Source organism: Oreochromis aureus, linkage group 11, assembly GCF_013358895.1.
Source record: "Oreochromis aureus strain Israel breed Guangdong linkage group 11, ZZ_aureus, whole genome shotgun sequence".
NCBI classification, from domain to species: domain Eukaryota; kingdom Metazoa; phylum Chordata; class Actinopteri; order Cichliformes; family Cichlidae; genus Oreochromis; species Oreochromis aureus.
This window is the reverse complement of record NC_052952.1, coordinates 36,457,652-36,474,288: the sequence shown is the minus strand read 5'-3', so window position 1 is coordinate 36,474,288 and position 16,637 is coordinate 36,457,652. Positions and strand designations below refer to the sequence as shown.

The 16,637-nt window shown below is 40.8% G+C and overlaps 2 protein-coding genes across 12 annotated transcripts in view; both read left to right on the top strand.

Moving 5' to 3' along the window:
• Nucleotides 1-16,637, top strand: part of LOC116330579 — a 285,981-nt gene that overhangs the window by 162,318 nt on the left and 107,026 nt on the right. The window contains exon 31 of one of the 10 annotated variants that reach the window (XM_039620042.1): nucleotides 215-258. The exons of the other annotated variants lie outside the window; for them this stretch is intronic. Within the exon in view, the coding sequence (XP_039475976.1) occupies nucleotides 215-258 (44 nt within the window). The remainder of the gene's footprint in view (nucleotides 1-214; nucleotides 259-16,637) is intronic. 10 annotated transcript variants of the gene reach the window in all.
• LOC116316911 (NACHT, LRR and PYD domains-containing protein 1b allele 5-like) lies at nucleotides 1,098-15,079 on the top strand. 2 transcript variants are annotated; one of them, XM_039620045.1, is made up of 10 exons: nucleotides 1,098-1,343; nucleotides 1,435-1,505; nucleotides 1,682-1,896; nucleotides 2,007-2,260; nucleotides 3,467-3,595; nucleotides 4,963-5,107; nucleotides 5,281-5,313; nucleotides 7,145-7,188; nucleotides 9,917-10,169; nucleotides 14,236-15,079. In XM_039620045.1, the coding sequence occupies exons 1-10, from the start codon at nucleotides 1,338-1,340 to the stop codon at nucleotides 14,487-14,489; spliced, it is 1,404 nt and encodes a 467-aa protein (XP_039475979.1). In that variant the 5' UTR covers nucleotides 1,098-1,337; the 3' UTR covers nucleotides 14,490-15,079. The 2 variants fall into 2 exon arrangements, with proteins under 2 accessions (XP_039475979.1, XP_039475978.1); XM_039620044.1 differs by having other exon boundaries at nucleotides 1,432-1,505; nucleotides 14,236-15,078.

Here is a 16,637-nt window from a genome sequence, read left to right as displayed (position 1 = left end):
CAGGTGTACCCTCTCTCATTATCACAGCTGGGAACCCCCAGTTACTTTGGTTTGACTGGATGGAGGGTTTCTTTGTAGGGTTCTTATGTCATTTTATTTAGTTTCACATGATTTTGTCTTTTAAATCATCTGTGTCGTCTGAAGGCTGATTCTACTTGGATGTGTGACGATGTTTGAATCCTCAGAGTTGATTGTAAATGTCTTTCCTCCTCAGAGAAACACTCTGTGGATGAACATGGAGCTGCACTGTTGAAGAGAGTGAGTGTGACTTTAACTCAGCTTTCATTCAGTAGATTCAGGCTGTAAATCATCCTCATCTTGAACATTATACATGATGAAACAGACAAAGCATCTTTGAAACTGGATGCTTCTCACAGTGTTAATGTGGAGCTCTGCAGCAATAATGTTTCCACTGATGACAGAGTGAAGGATCTACTACTGAAGATAAAACCAGGAAATGTCATCTTTAGATTTTTCTTTGTCTTTAACTTTACAAAGACTTTGATTCCAGAAAAAAGGACATTTAGCTTTTAGTACTGATGGAAAGAAAACAATACTTTTTTCATGAAACTAAAGTTCATAAATACACAAAGTTAAATATCAAAACCACCAGCTGTCTCGTCAGTGATCGTTCTGAAACATAAATATTAATGAAGACATCTTTTTATTAATATTTGATATTTCTACTTCAGTTTCTCTGGAAATTAAATAAAAAGAAAATTTTAAATCATCCAACAGAGATATTTTACAGTAACTTAATAAGTTATTTTGATTTTTCAGATAGAAGAACAGGAAGCTGTTAGACAGATAATCTTGGAAACACTGAATGAATTCAGTCAACACGATCTCGGGAAATTTATTCTGTTGCTGCCGTTCACGTGCTTTAAGATGGGCCTGCCACAAATACAGATGTATACAAACAGGACAGAAGACCTTGTGAATCTGATGGTGGATGAACTTGGTCATCAGTCTGTGGAGGTGACCATGGAGGTTTTAACAGACATGAACAGACCTGATCTGATGCTGAGGCTGTCAGAGAGCAGCTCAGGTGAGACCAAAGAAATCATGTTACACAAGTGACTCACAAACATCACTGGTGAGAATATTTGAATTCATCAACTTTTGATCATCTTAGACGTCACTCAGCTGCACGTCCTGCTGAACATGTTGTTCTGATGTTGAAGCAGCTCTGCACAGCATAAAGTGATCAAACAGCAAACATGTGGACAGTTAGAGGATGATTTTATATGTCAGCATAACATCATTCATTTGAATTCTTTGTGTCTCAACAAGGACGAAAAACTGAAAGAAGTTCAGAGCTTGAAGGTTGTCAGAGCATGACGGTAATCCCTTCCATTCATTTATTTATTCCTCAAGTTTCTTTCTTTATAAACATGTGTACTTATTGACTAAAGTGACCGTCCTCTGCAGCAGGACTCCAGTGATTGGACTAAACTTGAACCTGAGGTGAACAGTACAGATGCAGACGAGGCTCCAACTTACAGGTAAATCAACTTCCTGCATGCTGCAGCACAGCAAACTGGAACTACAGGAAACAGTTCAGCTTTGGATTTATTCACAGAGGAAATTCTTCATTTTGCATCCAATTCACACGACTACTCTCTGTGTTTCCATTCACTCTGTTGTTCCTTCATGAGTGTGTATTTAATTCCTGTTTCAGCCTTCAGTCTGCAGCAGGACACTTTGAATGCAGAGTCTCGGGCTTGCGCTGGGTCTGTAAGGGAAAGACCAGCTTTCAGTACCAGTTTCGATCTTGGGAGGGACACATGGAGAGGATGGAGAGCAGACAATACATGCCTGCAGGTCCTCTGATGGACGTCACAGTCACTGCTGGGAAGTTAAATGAAGTTCACCTGCCACACTGGATCTGCATCGGTAAGAGGACATGAAGGAAGAATTTCAGATGTTTGACATTTCTGACAGTGAGCGCACAAACTGTTATAAACTGTTCTTCTCACCATGTTTGTGTTGTTGTTCTCCTGCAGATGCCATCCCTGACATATTGGACATGTTTGCAGTCGTTCACATAGATGACTGTGGAGATGTTGTGGAAAAAGTGTCTGAGGTCACACCATCACATGTCAAGTTAACTGAACCAAATTTCTCGATAATAGCGGCTCTGATACGTTTCATATTTCCTCCAAAAATCAGCTGTTACATGTTGATGTACTATCAACTCAACACATCATTCCTCAAACTCCACGTCTATCTGATACGACAGGATCCTGCTCTGGAACAGGTAACTGAACATCTTAATGATGTGGAACAGGACAAGATTCCAAACATTAGGACCGACTGACAAAGGACGAAAGATACACTGAAAGAAGTTTTTGGTTGTTATTTTAATACATTGAACCCAATGGGAAAATGTGTCTACTGGTAGAATAAATGTCTTCTGTCTGACTTTAGGTACATTCTTTTTTTTTCTTTTTTTTTTAAAACAAAACAATGATTTATTGATTTTTTGGGAAACAATACAAACAGAAACAAACCAGCACAGCCAAATACAAACAGGAAGAAGAGAAAGAAAAAAACAAATCCAGGTACATGAGTTACAAATGTAGACGTCTGTATATGTACAGTGTTCCACATTTAAAGTCAAGGGAGGAAAAGAAAAAGAAAGGTGTGTTTGGGGGAGGGGGGGGATACAGACATTACTTATTATGTTTAAAAAGAAAATGTGATCCCCTTTATGTAATTGCACGGCAAGGTCAGGAGGTGGGTGATCAAGCAAAGGCCGCCATATCCTATAGAACGCATCACAATTGCCCTTTATAATGGTACTAAGGTGCTCCATTGGCAACAACTTGAATGTTTCTCTGTACCATTGTGTAACAGTGGGGGGGCGTCTCTGAATCCATTGAAACAGAGCACATCGCCTCGCTAAATGTATAAGTTTACATAACAAAAGCATTTGTGCAGAAGAGAGAAAGCCCAGAATATTTTGTAATCATGGTTTTTCTTTTAAACTGGCCCACGAGTATGATGAAAATCACCAACAGCAGCACTTGTGGGAATAATTTAGTTGATAAATGTCTTCACTGTAATCTGGAGATTATTTGGAACCAGAGTTTGTAATATTACATCAAACAGACTTCATATAACAAAACTCTGATAAGTAAAAATTAGACACGTGTTATTAACCTGAGAGTTCACAAAGCACCCATGAAGATGCAAATATTTATCATTTTCACATGGTGGCTACTCTCCCTGTTTTCTCCCATAGTCTAGCTTCTATCAGTTAATTTGTTTTGCACACTCTGTCTTATATTGTTTCATCTTTACTCTCTAATCTCAGGCTTTATTTTTGTTAATGTGACTTTTTCCTGTGGTTTATTATTTCACTAGACCGTCTCTCACAAAAATCTTATTGCTTAAATTGGTTTAAATCAAAGATGAGAATATTGCTGTTTTTGCTTTATTCTTTTCTGTATTTCTTAAACAGAGATTTGACGACAGAGAATCCTGTGAGGGATTTAAAAGAATCCGAAAGCATCATCCAGACAAGTACCTGCAAACTGAGCGTCTTTTCAGTCTCAGAGCCGACAACGCAAGTGCAAAGATCCAACCGAAGGTGGGCCTACATGTAGCACTTCAGTCACTTTGTAACCCCCCACGCGTCCACCTTGCACACAGTGTTTCTTGTTCATGGTGTAATTTTTAATTCCAAACAGTTTCTGCACTCATTTACTTTTTAGCACTGCCCAGCTCTGTCTGTGCTGTCTTTGCTCCTTTAGCCAGATCAGTTCCTTCTCCCCACACTCTGGTCCCAGCGTGCTACTGTGTAGGCATAGGAGAAGCATAACAAGCCAATGACTGACAGCTGTGCCAGCCAGCCTCCCCTGCCCCTGAACCCACTGCACCATGCCAGCAGCCACAAACCACACCCCGCCACCACAGTACAATCTGTAAAGACTGAGTTGGGTTCCTGGATGAACATAGGACACGACACTGTCAAAGTAAAACAGGAAACACTAAGACGCAGACTAAAGATACACAGCGAGACACAGGTTGGGAGGAAGGAACACACAGTGAAACGAGACAGACTGGGGAGACAAAGAGGGAAAGATTTAAAGAAGATGAGACATGGAGGGAAGAGAGGGAGTGAGGGATAAAGGGAGAGGGACATGACAGACGGGGAGACATGGACTGTTCACAGAATAGGGAGACTAGACACATCATCAAGGAAACATAAAAACAGAAATATAATTATACATAGAAGCAAAACCATGACTAACTCAATACTAAATAATAGAAACTAAAACATTACAACACAACAAAATCACCAAAACACCATAAACCCAAAATGCTGGGACAAAATAACCCAGAACCATGACAGATAAATACTAAGAGAAAGATGACAGAGAGATAATATTAGGACAGGGATTTGTGTCGGTGTGTGATTGTAGACTAAGGTTTATACTATTAGCTGGTTATTGTGTGACAGTGCATTTCAGGCTACTTTACAGTGTAACACAAAAGTAATGTGATGAATAATGAATTACTTTTCCTGGGAGTAATTAAGTAACATGTTGAATTACTTTTAGGAATTAAATTCTGCATAATATATGTAATAATTACTTTTTTTTGTAATGACCCAACGATCACAACAAAGAGGCTAAATACCTCTAACATTACAAACATTTGGCCACACAACATGCAAATAATTGGCACACATGTCTTTGACACCATGAGGAGCTCTGGCACAGAGGATTTCCTCTGCCTGAGTGTGAATACTGAAGCCTACATGCTGCATGGGGTCAGCTGCACAGATGGACAGTATCCTGGACCGGAGAGAGCAGAACCACAGTCGGAGCATAAAGGTCTGACACTGTCATGTAGCCTGAACAAGGAACAGTGGAAATCTCTTTTATGGTAGTTTAAATGAATCAACACCCCCTAATTATACTAATTGTCCGATTTATTTTTTTCCGTTCACAGGCGTTAACCCTCAGATACAATAACCAAAACCTCTATGAGCTGTACATTAAGAATCCAGGCAGTGAACTCATACTTACACTCCTGCACACTGAACCACTTGTTGGTGAACCTGATGACCCACTTTGGATCTGTGAAATTCGAAAAGGTCAGTGGATATTAAGCAATATTAACTATGGAAGTAAGACATGAAATGAAACAAAGGAAAATGAGTTATATTCCATTTTATGACATCAAGTTGAAAAGTGTGTGTAGCAGTTTGATGTATGTGCTTACCTTCCAATTAAACTATAATATGATTAATTTCATTTCCTTTGACAGAAGATGACCATCCAGAGTCTGGTTATGTCAAAGGTAAAGTACCATGAATTACCTGCTGGAGGCATCCACTTCAATTATGAACTGAAGAGAAGGGACAGACTAGATTGTGCCAGAATGGGAGCCAAAGCAAACAATGTTTAGATGGTCAGAAGCATGCTGTGCAGAGGTGCTCCACTGTAAAAGTTTCTTGGGAGAAGTTCGGCAGGTTAGCGGGGAAACAGCTTTGCAATAGTCCCTGATGAAATCAGTGAAATGCCCAGAAAATTCTAGAGTATTTTCCTGATTGTGAGAACTGGCAAGTTCACCATCGCATGAATCATTATCTTGGCTGGATCAACTCTTATGTGACCTTTCTTATGTGGGGCAGGGATGGCTCAGTAGGGGCAGGGATAGCTCAGTAGGTAGAGTGGTGGCCCCATGATCGGAAGGTCGGAGGTTTGATTCCCCTGAACAGCTACCCTGAGGTACCCCTGAGCAAGGTACCGTCCCTACACACTGCTCCCCGGGTGCCCAAAGGCTGATCACTGCTTCACTGAGTGAATGGGTTAAATGCAGAGAGGAATTTCCCCACGGGGATCAATGAAGTACACTTTCTTTCTTTCTTAAAAAGGAACCCAGCGAATGAACCAGAATAAATGTGAAACTCACATTTCTCCCTCTTGGCTAACAAACAGTTTTCTAAGAGTCTTTGTAATACCTGATGGATATGATGTGTGTGGTTGGCTCGGGTTTAGACAGCATGTCATCCACATACATTAAGATGAAGTGCTTAAGGTAGTCCTGGATTAAACAGAGCTTGGAAGATTGTCAGGTCTTGGTGGGTAATTTGATTTAAACCTCTGTAGTTTATGCAGAGACAAATTATCTTTATAGACTCTGTGAGTTCTGAGTCAACCCGCTGAGACTGATTTAGGCGATTTTCAGTGAAACTCTGAATTTATGACAATGAATCCTACAAAATGTTTTTGACATCATATAATCACTGAATCTCATTCTGTGAACAAGTTCAACGTGAAATGTAATCAGATTACAAGTAGATTGTCTGCAGCTCCTTGTAAAAGGTCACTTTTACAGCTGTTACATTTTACAGCTGGACATGTTTCCTGATTATGACAAATCGATCACAGAGCAGTGTGTTATGTGTTTAAAGGTTTGTGTAGATGAGTTTTATTTAAACAGTTACTGCTGCATCATCTTACAGTAAATGTTCCAGGCACTTAAACCTACACAGTAACACAGGTGTGAACAGGAACAAAGGAAGAAATTACAAACAGAAAGCCACACGAGGAACTAACCATAAAAATTAAACCTGCTTAACGTTAGGAAGTGTTAAAGTTGCAAGGAAGATCAAAAATTGGTGTTTTTGAAACTTTTGGATCAGTAGTTACACAATAAAATATATTTTATAAATTTGGCCTTTTCTCTTCTTGGTGTTCTTAATGTTTAGTCTTTTGTTAAGAAAAGTAGAGGGGATTTGATGGTTATTTTTGTGTTCATAAGATATTATGTATTTTGATAAGTACATGTAGTGTTATGATGAGCTATAGAAACATCTACAGCAAATAATGGGCCGGGTTTGGATCTCAGCCTGAAGACGATGATGCACCGAAGTGTTCACACTGATGGGACTCCTCCTGTCCCACTCATCTCTCTGTGAACTCAGCATCTGTTGAGTCACATCATGTTTGACACATCTTCACTTCAAACCCTCTTCTGAGTGTCAGCAATGTTTATCTTACTTTATGTCCTGGCTGTTTGATCACAGAGCAGTCGATTACAGATTCATTTGCTTCGTTATTTTGTGACAAAGAAAAACATTCATTAGTGAGAATATTTCTTTTTAATTTCTTTCTTCCTTCCTCAGAGAAACACTCTGTGGATGAAGATCTCTCTGCACAGATGCAGAAAGTAAGTTTAACACTAGATTTACTATCCTGCGCAAATTTGCGTAACTTCCCTAAACCCAATACCCCCTAGAATTACTGGCTTTTTTATTTTCTGGTGCAAGTCCCGAGGTGTTAAGCACCCCTGCTGAGATTTTCACAGGTCGTCAGCTTGTTTCGCCTACAGCTTTTGTTGTGCTAACCACCCATTGTCCTTGAGGCCTGGCACATTTGCATTTGCTCACTCAGAGTTGCTCAGATCCAAGGCAGGCCAAACCTCTGTGTTACAACTTTCAGAAATGCCTGATAGAAATGCTTCAACTTACTCATGAGATTTTGACCACATTTTTTGCGAAGTCACAACTATACTGAATGCACGACCGTTGTTGCCAGCTGCAAGAAATGCTTGGTAGGGAACAGCTGTTCCCTACCAAGGTTCGCTTCAAAGTTTGATAGACTTTGAAATAAAACAGACTTAATGTACCCATATATTGTGAATGTCTGTCTTTTGTATGTAGGTTGTAACACAGAGGTTTGGCCTGCCTTGGATCTAAGTAAACAAATGCCAATGTTGCACAAACACACACACACACACACACACACACACACACACACACACACACACACACACACACACACACACACACACACACACACACACACACACACACACACACACACAAAAGCAAAACAGCAAATCTGCATTTATTTGTCCCACAAGTGGAAAATCTGCATTGTCATTGCAAAAAAGTGGACAGAGCACAGTATAGAAAGTGCACTATACAAACAATCTGGAAACATAAATATGGACACGTGTATTCAAAAATATTGGTGGATGTATACACACACACACACACACACACACATATCTATCTATCTACGTGTGTGTGTGTGTGTGTATGTATATATATATACATACACACACATACACATATACATATATATATAAAGTATAACTAGACTTTATGCTTTAAGTTCATGAACTTATGGCATTCATTTCAATCCTGTTTGTAAGAGCAATCATGTGTCCTGTTGGTGCCATTGTGGATTGCTGGTCAGAAAGTTTTCTGGTGCCACTAATCAAAGAGACAATGCCCCGAGATAGATTCATTTCAATTATGCAACACCTTCGATTTGATGACAGGGACACGCGGGCAGAACGGGTGAAAACAGACAAATTTGCAGCGATCTCCGACATCTGGACACGCTTCAACGAGAACTGTGCTAAGAGTTTCACTCCAGGGGAACACATGACCATAGATGAACAGCTGTTCCCTACCAAGGTTCGTTGTCCATTCACACAGTATATTGCAACCAAGCCAGACAAATTTGGGATCAAGTTCTGGATGGCCACGGATTTGGACACCAAATATGTCTGCAGTGCATCTCCTTACTTGGGAAAGGACCCCAGTCGTCAGAAGGGAGAGAGGCTGGCAGAGAACGTGGTCATGAAACTGATGGAGCCGTTTTTGGATGATGGAAGAAATGTCACAACGGACAATTTCTTTACTTCACTGTCACTGTCGCACAGACTGCTGCAGCGCAAAACAACATTACTGGGCACGGTGAATAAAGTCCGGCGTGAACTTCCTCAACTTGCAAAAGATACTGCAAAGCGGAGGTATTCTCCACTTCAGTGCTTTTACAGTGTGGTGTAGAGCGTGTTGGACCAAATGGCACGGATGTATTCTGTAAGATCAGCAACACGCAGGTGGCCAGTAGCGGTTTTCTACAATATGCTGGACCTGGCGGCAGTGAATGCCTACATTTTGTACAAGGCATGTACAGGGTGGACAGGCAAAAGAAGATTGTTTCTGCGTCTTCTAGCTCAGCAACTTCGTTGCCGATTCATGCAGCACAAGGAAATCTTAGCACAGAGGCAGGCTGCTGCAGCTGCTGTGCCAGGGACTGTAAAGACAACACAGTGCCAGGTGCAAGAGAGCTGCAACAGGAATCGCAGCAGATTTACCTGTGCAACATGTAAGAAATTCACCTGTGCCAAATGCAGGGATGATGGACACTGGGTCTGCAAACCCTGTAAAGTTTGAAACACTTTGAAATAAAACAGACTTGTGTACCCATATATTGTGAATGTCTGTCTTTTGTATGTAGGTTGTAACACAGAGGTTTGGCCTGCCTTGGATCTGAGTAAACAAATGCCAATATATATATATATATATATATATATACATATATATACATAGTTATACACACAGACACATCTATATATATACACACACATATATATATATGTATATATATATATATGTGTGTGTGTGTATATATATATAGATGTGTCTGTGTGTATAACTAGACTTTATGCATATTATATAAGGTGTGGCTATATAAATATATAAATATATGTACAACTCTGTGTATATATGTTTATGGACAGGCATGCAGGCAGGTAAGGAAGGAAAGCAGCCTTGCAGGAAGGAAAAACTTGAATCTCTCATGGTTAGGGGTTGGGGAGGTGTGTTTGCACAACAAAAGCAGGAGAACAATGGAGCTGACGACCTGTGAAAATCTCAGCGGGGTGCCAAGAGGTGTTAAGGTCGGGGGGAATTTACGCAAATCTGCGCAGGCCAGTAAATCTAGTAGTAGGGACTTGCACCAGGGAAAAAAGGCTCAGTAATTCTAGTGTTAAAATATCAGTAAATTAAAAACAGTCCTGATTAAATTGTATTAATCTGTTATCCACGAATAAAATCATTTCCAAATCATGTCACTTTGTCTGTTTTAAATTTTGCCAGACATTAACAGTCCACTCAGACAGAGAGAAGCTTTTGGGAATGTTGGAAGATCTGAAAAAGGACGAGCTTGAAAAGTTCAAGTGGTTCCTGCGGGACCGTGATGTTTTGGTGGAGCTCCAACCCATCCCAGAGAGCCGACTGGAGAAGACCAGCACCTGTAACCTGGTGGATCTGATGTTGCAGACCTACACAGAAAAGTCTGTGGAGGTGACCAAGAAGGTTTTGAAGAAAATCACGTCAAGTCTACAAAAAGGTATCATCACTGTACCACGTTCACTTTGAAGATTTATTTTAGCGATCATTATTTCAAGTTGCAGGGAATCCTGAACACGCCGGCTGAGTGAACGCTGGCGCGTCTGGCTGCCGCTGGTCACCGATTTATTCTCGTTTTTATTTGTTTTTATTTGTTCTACAGTTATTGATGACAACTTGAACCAAGTTTTTAAAGCGTAATCCTGTTTTGACTTGCTTTCCCAATATTTCCGTTTTTTTATTGCTCGCACTCTAGCTGCCTGCTCGGTCTTTTACCCTCATCAGGCCTTTCCAACCGGCTACATTCAACGAGGGCCTGATCAAGATGTGGATCCACAGGGTGTCTGTGTGGTCCGTGCTCACCTGGATTGTTTTTTCCATCGCTTGTCACCCGGCGACAGCTTTACTTCAGTACTCTGCTACGGAACTTCTGCAACTCAGCTTTAGCTTGCTGGCTGTCCACCTGTGGCTCTTTACCTCTATCCAGACATCGCTTTCAAGCCCCGCCGCAGGTACGTCCACGGTGGGCTCCGGCGAAACTTCAATGACACTAACTCAGTAGTGTCCATCTGGTCCAAAACTCATCGTTCTCCCTGCAAAACTGACCGTGCTGTTGACCACAATGTGCTGTCAGACATTGTAATTCCAGCATGAACTGGTGGTGGTCAGAGGGCCCGGTGGCGCCAGTGTCCGGCAGCCTCGCCTCTGTCAGTGCGTCCCAGGGCAGCTGTGGCTACAACGTAGCTTGCCATCACCAGTGTGTGAATGGGTGGATGACTGAATGTAGTGTAAAGCGCTTTGGGGTCCTTAGGGACTAAGTAAAGCGCTATACAAATACAGGCCATTTACTATTTACCAACTTCGGTCTATTAAACATCTGCTCTCTTACTGGTAAGGTGCATCTCATCCAGGACCATAAGTTGGATTTTCTTTGCTTGACTGAAACGTGGCAACAGCCCAATGATTTTCTTTCACTTAATGACTCTACTCCATCTGAGTTTGTTTACATCTGTCAACCTCGCAACTCCGGGAGGGGCGGCGGCCTCGCGATAATTCACCGCAAGCACTGGAAAGTTCTCCCTGTCTCTGTCCCACCCTTCCACTCATTTGAATACATCGCAATACAGCTCCCTGGACCTACTCCCACCATTATATGTACTGTGTACCGGCCACCTAAGCCAAATAAGGATTTTTTAAATGACTTTGCTGCTCTTCTTACTCATTTCTCGGTACTTTCCCCAAATTTGATAATTGTTGGTGACTTCAATATCCATATGGACAATGATAAAATCCTCTTTAAGAGATTTTACTTCTTGTCTGGAACGTTTTGGGCTCCTACAATACATAAAATTTTCTACTCATTCTAAAAGTCATATCTTGGGTTGGGTCTGCTGTTCTGGCGTTACCCCCACTCACTGTGAAGCCCATTTGTTTCCCCAATCTGATCATAACTTTATTTCCTTTACTGTAAATACAATAGCCTCCAAAACCTGTACTCCCTGTGACATCACATTTAGGAAAATTAGTAATATTAATCTTTCATCTGCCATTCATGACCTTCCATTTATCCACAGCTCCTCATCCCCAGATGAACTTGTTTCTCACTATAATGTCAACCTCCATAACCTTCTTAACATATTTGCTCCACTTAAACACCGAACTGTCTCATTTTCCCGTTCAGCACCATGGTTTACTCTTAACTTGCGCTATCTCAAAGCTAAAGGTCGCCAACTGGAACGTCTGTTCAAGAAAACCAGACTTACCATACACAAAGAAATGTATAACGATCATATCTTGTTGTATAAGGACTGCATTGCTTCAGCCAAATCTGCAAACTATTCTGGTGTAATCAGTTCTAGTGAAAGTAACTCTGGTTTCCACCCCAATCATAGTACAGAAACTGCTTTAAGAATTACTAATGACCTTCTGATGGCAGCTGATTCTGGTCCTTTAACCATTCTCATCCTTCTGGATCTTAGTGCGGCATTTGACACAATTTCTCATAATATCCTCAGCAGATTAGCATCCATTGGCATTAGTCCCACGCCCTTGCCTGGTTCACCTCATATCTCTCAGACCGCACTCAGTTTATCCAATTTAAATCACACTCTTCAAGTCTCTATCCTCTTTCTGCTGGTGTGCCCCAGGGTTCAGTATTAGTGCCTCTTTTATTCATTATCTACATGCTCCCTCTTGGCCAAATATTCCAAAAGTATAATATCAATTTTCATTGTTATGCTGATGACACCCAGCTCTACATTTCCTCCAAACCTAATTCATCCCTTCCACCTACCTCCCTCTCGAACTGTCTTATGGAGATCAGATCTTGGTTCTCCTCCAATTTTCTCAAACTTAACAGTAATAAAACAGAAGTTTTACTTGTTGGCACGGCCTCTACCTTAACCAAATCTCACAGTTTCTCCATTAATATTGAAAATTCCCCCATCCTTCCTTCCCTGCAGGTAAAGAGTTTGGGTGTCATACTTGACAGTACTCTCTCATTTCAGTCTCACATTAATTACATAACCTTTCACTTACGTAACATTAACGTAACATTAACGTAACATTAACCGACTTCGTCCATAGTCTTATTACTTCCCGGATCAATTATTGCAACTCCCTCCTATTTGGTCTCCCCAGTAAGTCCCTCCATAGACTTCAACTTCTTCAGAATTTTGCAGCCCGGGTCATAACTTGGACTCCCTTAAGAGACCATATCACCCCAATTCTTCAACAGCTTCACTGGTTACTCATAGAAGCCAGGATAAACTTTAAAATCTTAGTTCTGGCTTTTAAGTGTATTCATAACCTTGGCCCTCCTTATCTCTGTGATCTGCTTCAGATCACCACAGTTTCCCGCTCTCTCAGATCTTCATCTGCCACTCATCTTGTTGTTCTTTCTGCTCGCTTTACAACTATGGGGCACAGAGCTTTCAGTCACTCTGCTCCGCTCTGGAACCTCCACTCTGGAACTCACCTTAAGAAATATAGTTCCCCTTCCCTTATTTAAATCACAACTCAAAACCTACATGTTTAAACTGGCTTACTCGCTTTAATACACATTTTACTTGCTGTCAAATCGTGTTTTTTTGTGTGTGTGTGTTTGTTTTGTTTTTAATTTGTTGTTTGTGGTTGTATTTTGCTGGTTTCTATATTTTAATTTATTAGAATCTATTTTAACCTACTGTTTTATTTGATGTGTTTTTCCCTTTGTAAGGTGAACTTGGGTTTTAGAAAGTCGCCCTCGTATAAATTGTATTATTCCATCCATCCATCCACTTCCGCTTATCCTTTTCAGTGTCGCGGGGGTTGCGGGAGCCTATCCCAGCTGACATAGGGCGAGAGGCGGGGTACACCCCGGACAGGTTGCCAATCTGTCGCAGGGCTAACACACAGGGACAGACAACCATTTACACTCACATTCACTCCCGCATTCACACATATGGGCAATTTAGATTTTTCAATTAACCTATCCCCACAAAGTATTATATTATTGTTATTATTATTATTATTATTATTATTATTATTATTATTATTATTATTATTATTATTATTATTATGCAACACAGACGGCAAATGTTCCTGTTATCTCTTTATGCTGGTAGCAAAAATGTGAATGAAGAAATAATTGAGATATAAAATAAATATCTGTTTATGGTGATGGATGTAACTGATGTATTCTCACCATGAAGTAAACTCTCCTGCTGTCTGACCATTAGCTCCAAACATGTGTTGACACTGAGCAGTGAGTTGTCTTTGCACCAAACTGCACAGCTGTGCACGGCTGATTTCCTCCAACAGAGTGATGATGGTGGTGTTGTCCTCTAACTTCTCCCTGTCTATGAGTTTGCCAGTCATCTTTACAAACAGCCTGCTGAGATAGTTTCTTACATTTCTGGTGTGTGTGTAATCTAATTGCCAATAAAATAAATAAATCTGTCCATCTTCAATGTTTCAAGCATTTCTGTGAGTTCTGTTTGGAAATAAGTAACAGAGGATGTAAGCTGTGGATGGATTTAGTCTTTTATTAACAACATATGTGATGAATCTCTGTAATCTTTCCTCAGAAAACCACTTTGTGGATAAACACAGAGTGGAGCTGATCCAGAGAGTGAGCAACATCGAGCCGATTCTGGATGAGCTCCTGAAAGAAAAAGTTATCCAGCAGGAAAGTTATGACAGAATCAGAGCTCTGCAGACCTCTCAGGAAAAGATGAGGGAACTCTACAGCGGTCCCCTGAAAGCTGGCAGTGCCTCCAAAGATGTCTTCTACCAAATCCTTCAGACACACGAGAGACTCCTTGTTAATGACCTCTGCTGAAAGAACGTTTGCTGAAATCCATTTTGTGTTCTACAGTTAAAGTATTTACAAAAGGGAAATGCTGACATTATGTCTCTGGGTTTCTCATATAAACATAAGAAATATCTGACTCTTTGTTTTATGCTTTAATATGACAGTGGGCGGTGAGAGGAATAGAAATATTTTCCTGCTATTATTTGCTGCTATTTTGATAATCATCATTACCGTTTCATGTTAATAGTGATGTTGCTTTCACAGATGCATTCAGATGTTCAAATATATTGGTATTATATCAGTCTTTATTACAAGTCCAGTTATAACCACTTCGAACTGTTGAGTTGAATATATAATTTTAAATGCTTTTCTAATGCTTCGATAATCTTAAAAGGTTTCTGTGTAGACTGCAGGGACAGGAAGTTACATGTGTTTGAAGTTGCAGGCTTCTGCAGAAGTGAAACCGAAAGCAGAGCGAGCGCAAGCCAAAGAATAGGGTGTTTATTCAGTAGATTACATATATAGTTCCAGTTAGGTTATTATATGTAGGGATGAGCCTCTGTTCTGGTGAAAGGTCAGAAGTGTAACGGGTGGGATGTGAGAGCATTTAAGGGCGAGACATATACATACAGACACAAATAGTGAGAGGTCATGACACGTACGCAGTACACAGCATGCACGCGCCCTCGCACGTGTACGCACACACACATACACACCATGGTAGATCTATTTTGGTAAGTGAGAAGTGAAGATGGGTTTTGCTGCAAATGCAGAATTGTGCCGACGTGCTTAGAGGAAGTGCAACAGATAAAGCGACAGCGAAGACGAGCTGAGGGAAGCACCGACCGAAGACAATGTTCTTTAAACTATGTTAAAGTTCATGGAACATTTTGTGGTTTGGATTGACGTAAGCTGTACTATTGTCTGTTTTGCAAAAGAGGGGCTTTGTTGTCCTACTCCTATAAAACCTTGTCTAATGATTGTAAGTTCAGTTCGACGCTGAAATCTGCACAGCGGTCGGACTCACACATGTGTTTATTAAAATACTGTCTAATTGCACACCGGACCGGATCTGTGGTTATTTATGGATTCTTCTCTCAACATTGAACCCCAACATTTGGGGGCTCGTTCCGGTGAGAGAGGGAATTTTGGTGTAGATGGAGAGATCCAGGGTCTGTGGTGATTAGATGGGCAGATAGGAGTCAGTGGTCTGAAGTGAGAGACAAGCCGGCTTAAACAAAGGTAAGGCACATACCTGTTGAATTTTCCAAAATGTGCTAGATTGGACATGTCAAATTAAAGTCTACTCACTGAAAATTACTGGTGAATGTCTGTTTTTTAATTTTGGTGAAGTTTTTATGAAGTTTACCGGTTGAAGTAATGATAAGGAAGTATAAGTGACAGTACTGAGTAATGAGAATAAAGGAATGAAAAGAGAATTAAAGCAGTTGGACTGCTAAGTGAACTCTTAGAATGATAGGGAATTTGGTCATTGTGTGGGTTCAAGTCCCATTGGTTATGCAACCCTTAAGAAGTTTCTCGGAGGTGACGCTCCCTGCTGGATAGAGAAATCTATCCTTCACCTAGCGGCGACTAGGGATAGTTTCGGGCAACATTCGAGGAGGACTCGGGAATCTCCAAAACTGTTGAGGGTTGTCCTTAATCTTAATCCTGTTTTGGGTGTAGATTGTTGTTTCAAATTATTCTAAATTACTTTAGGACGAGGAGTCTGGGACCCTTAAGAAGCGCATTTTCTCCTTGGTAACGCTTGCACCTGGGCAGGACGCTGACCCTTGGCCTACCCTGAAGAGTAGGGATAGTACCGTCGACAGCGGGGAGAACTTGGGAACCTCCGAAATTGCTAGGAGTTAGAGTCTCCTATTTGCGCTTTTTGGCTACGATAAATTTGGTTAGGGTATTAGCAATCGGGCCACCGTCAGGGACGGAATACTGGCTAAAATTGGTCGCAAAAAAGTCAGGGACTTTTATCGGTCGGACCGTTATGGGTAAATTTGTCGAAATTTATAGGATTTAAGAGGCCTAAAATCTGTGCAGTTGTAATTAAAGACGTCTGTAATATAAAATATGAGATCTATGAGTAAGATCAGTCTCTGTGTCAGTAATGCACAGCCGGATGTGCACTGATGGTGTGTGTAAATGCAAATGAGCAGCGGT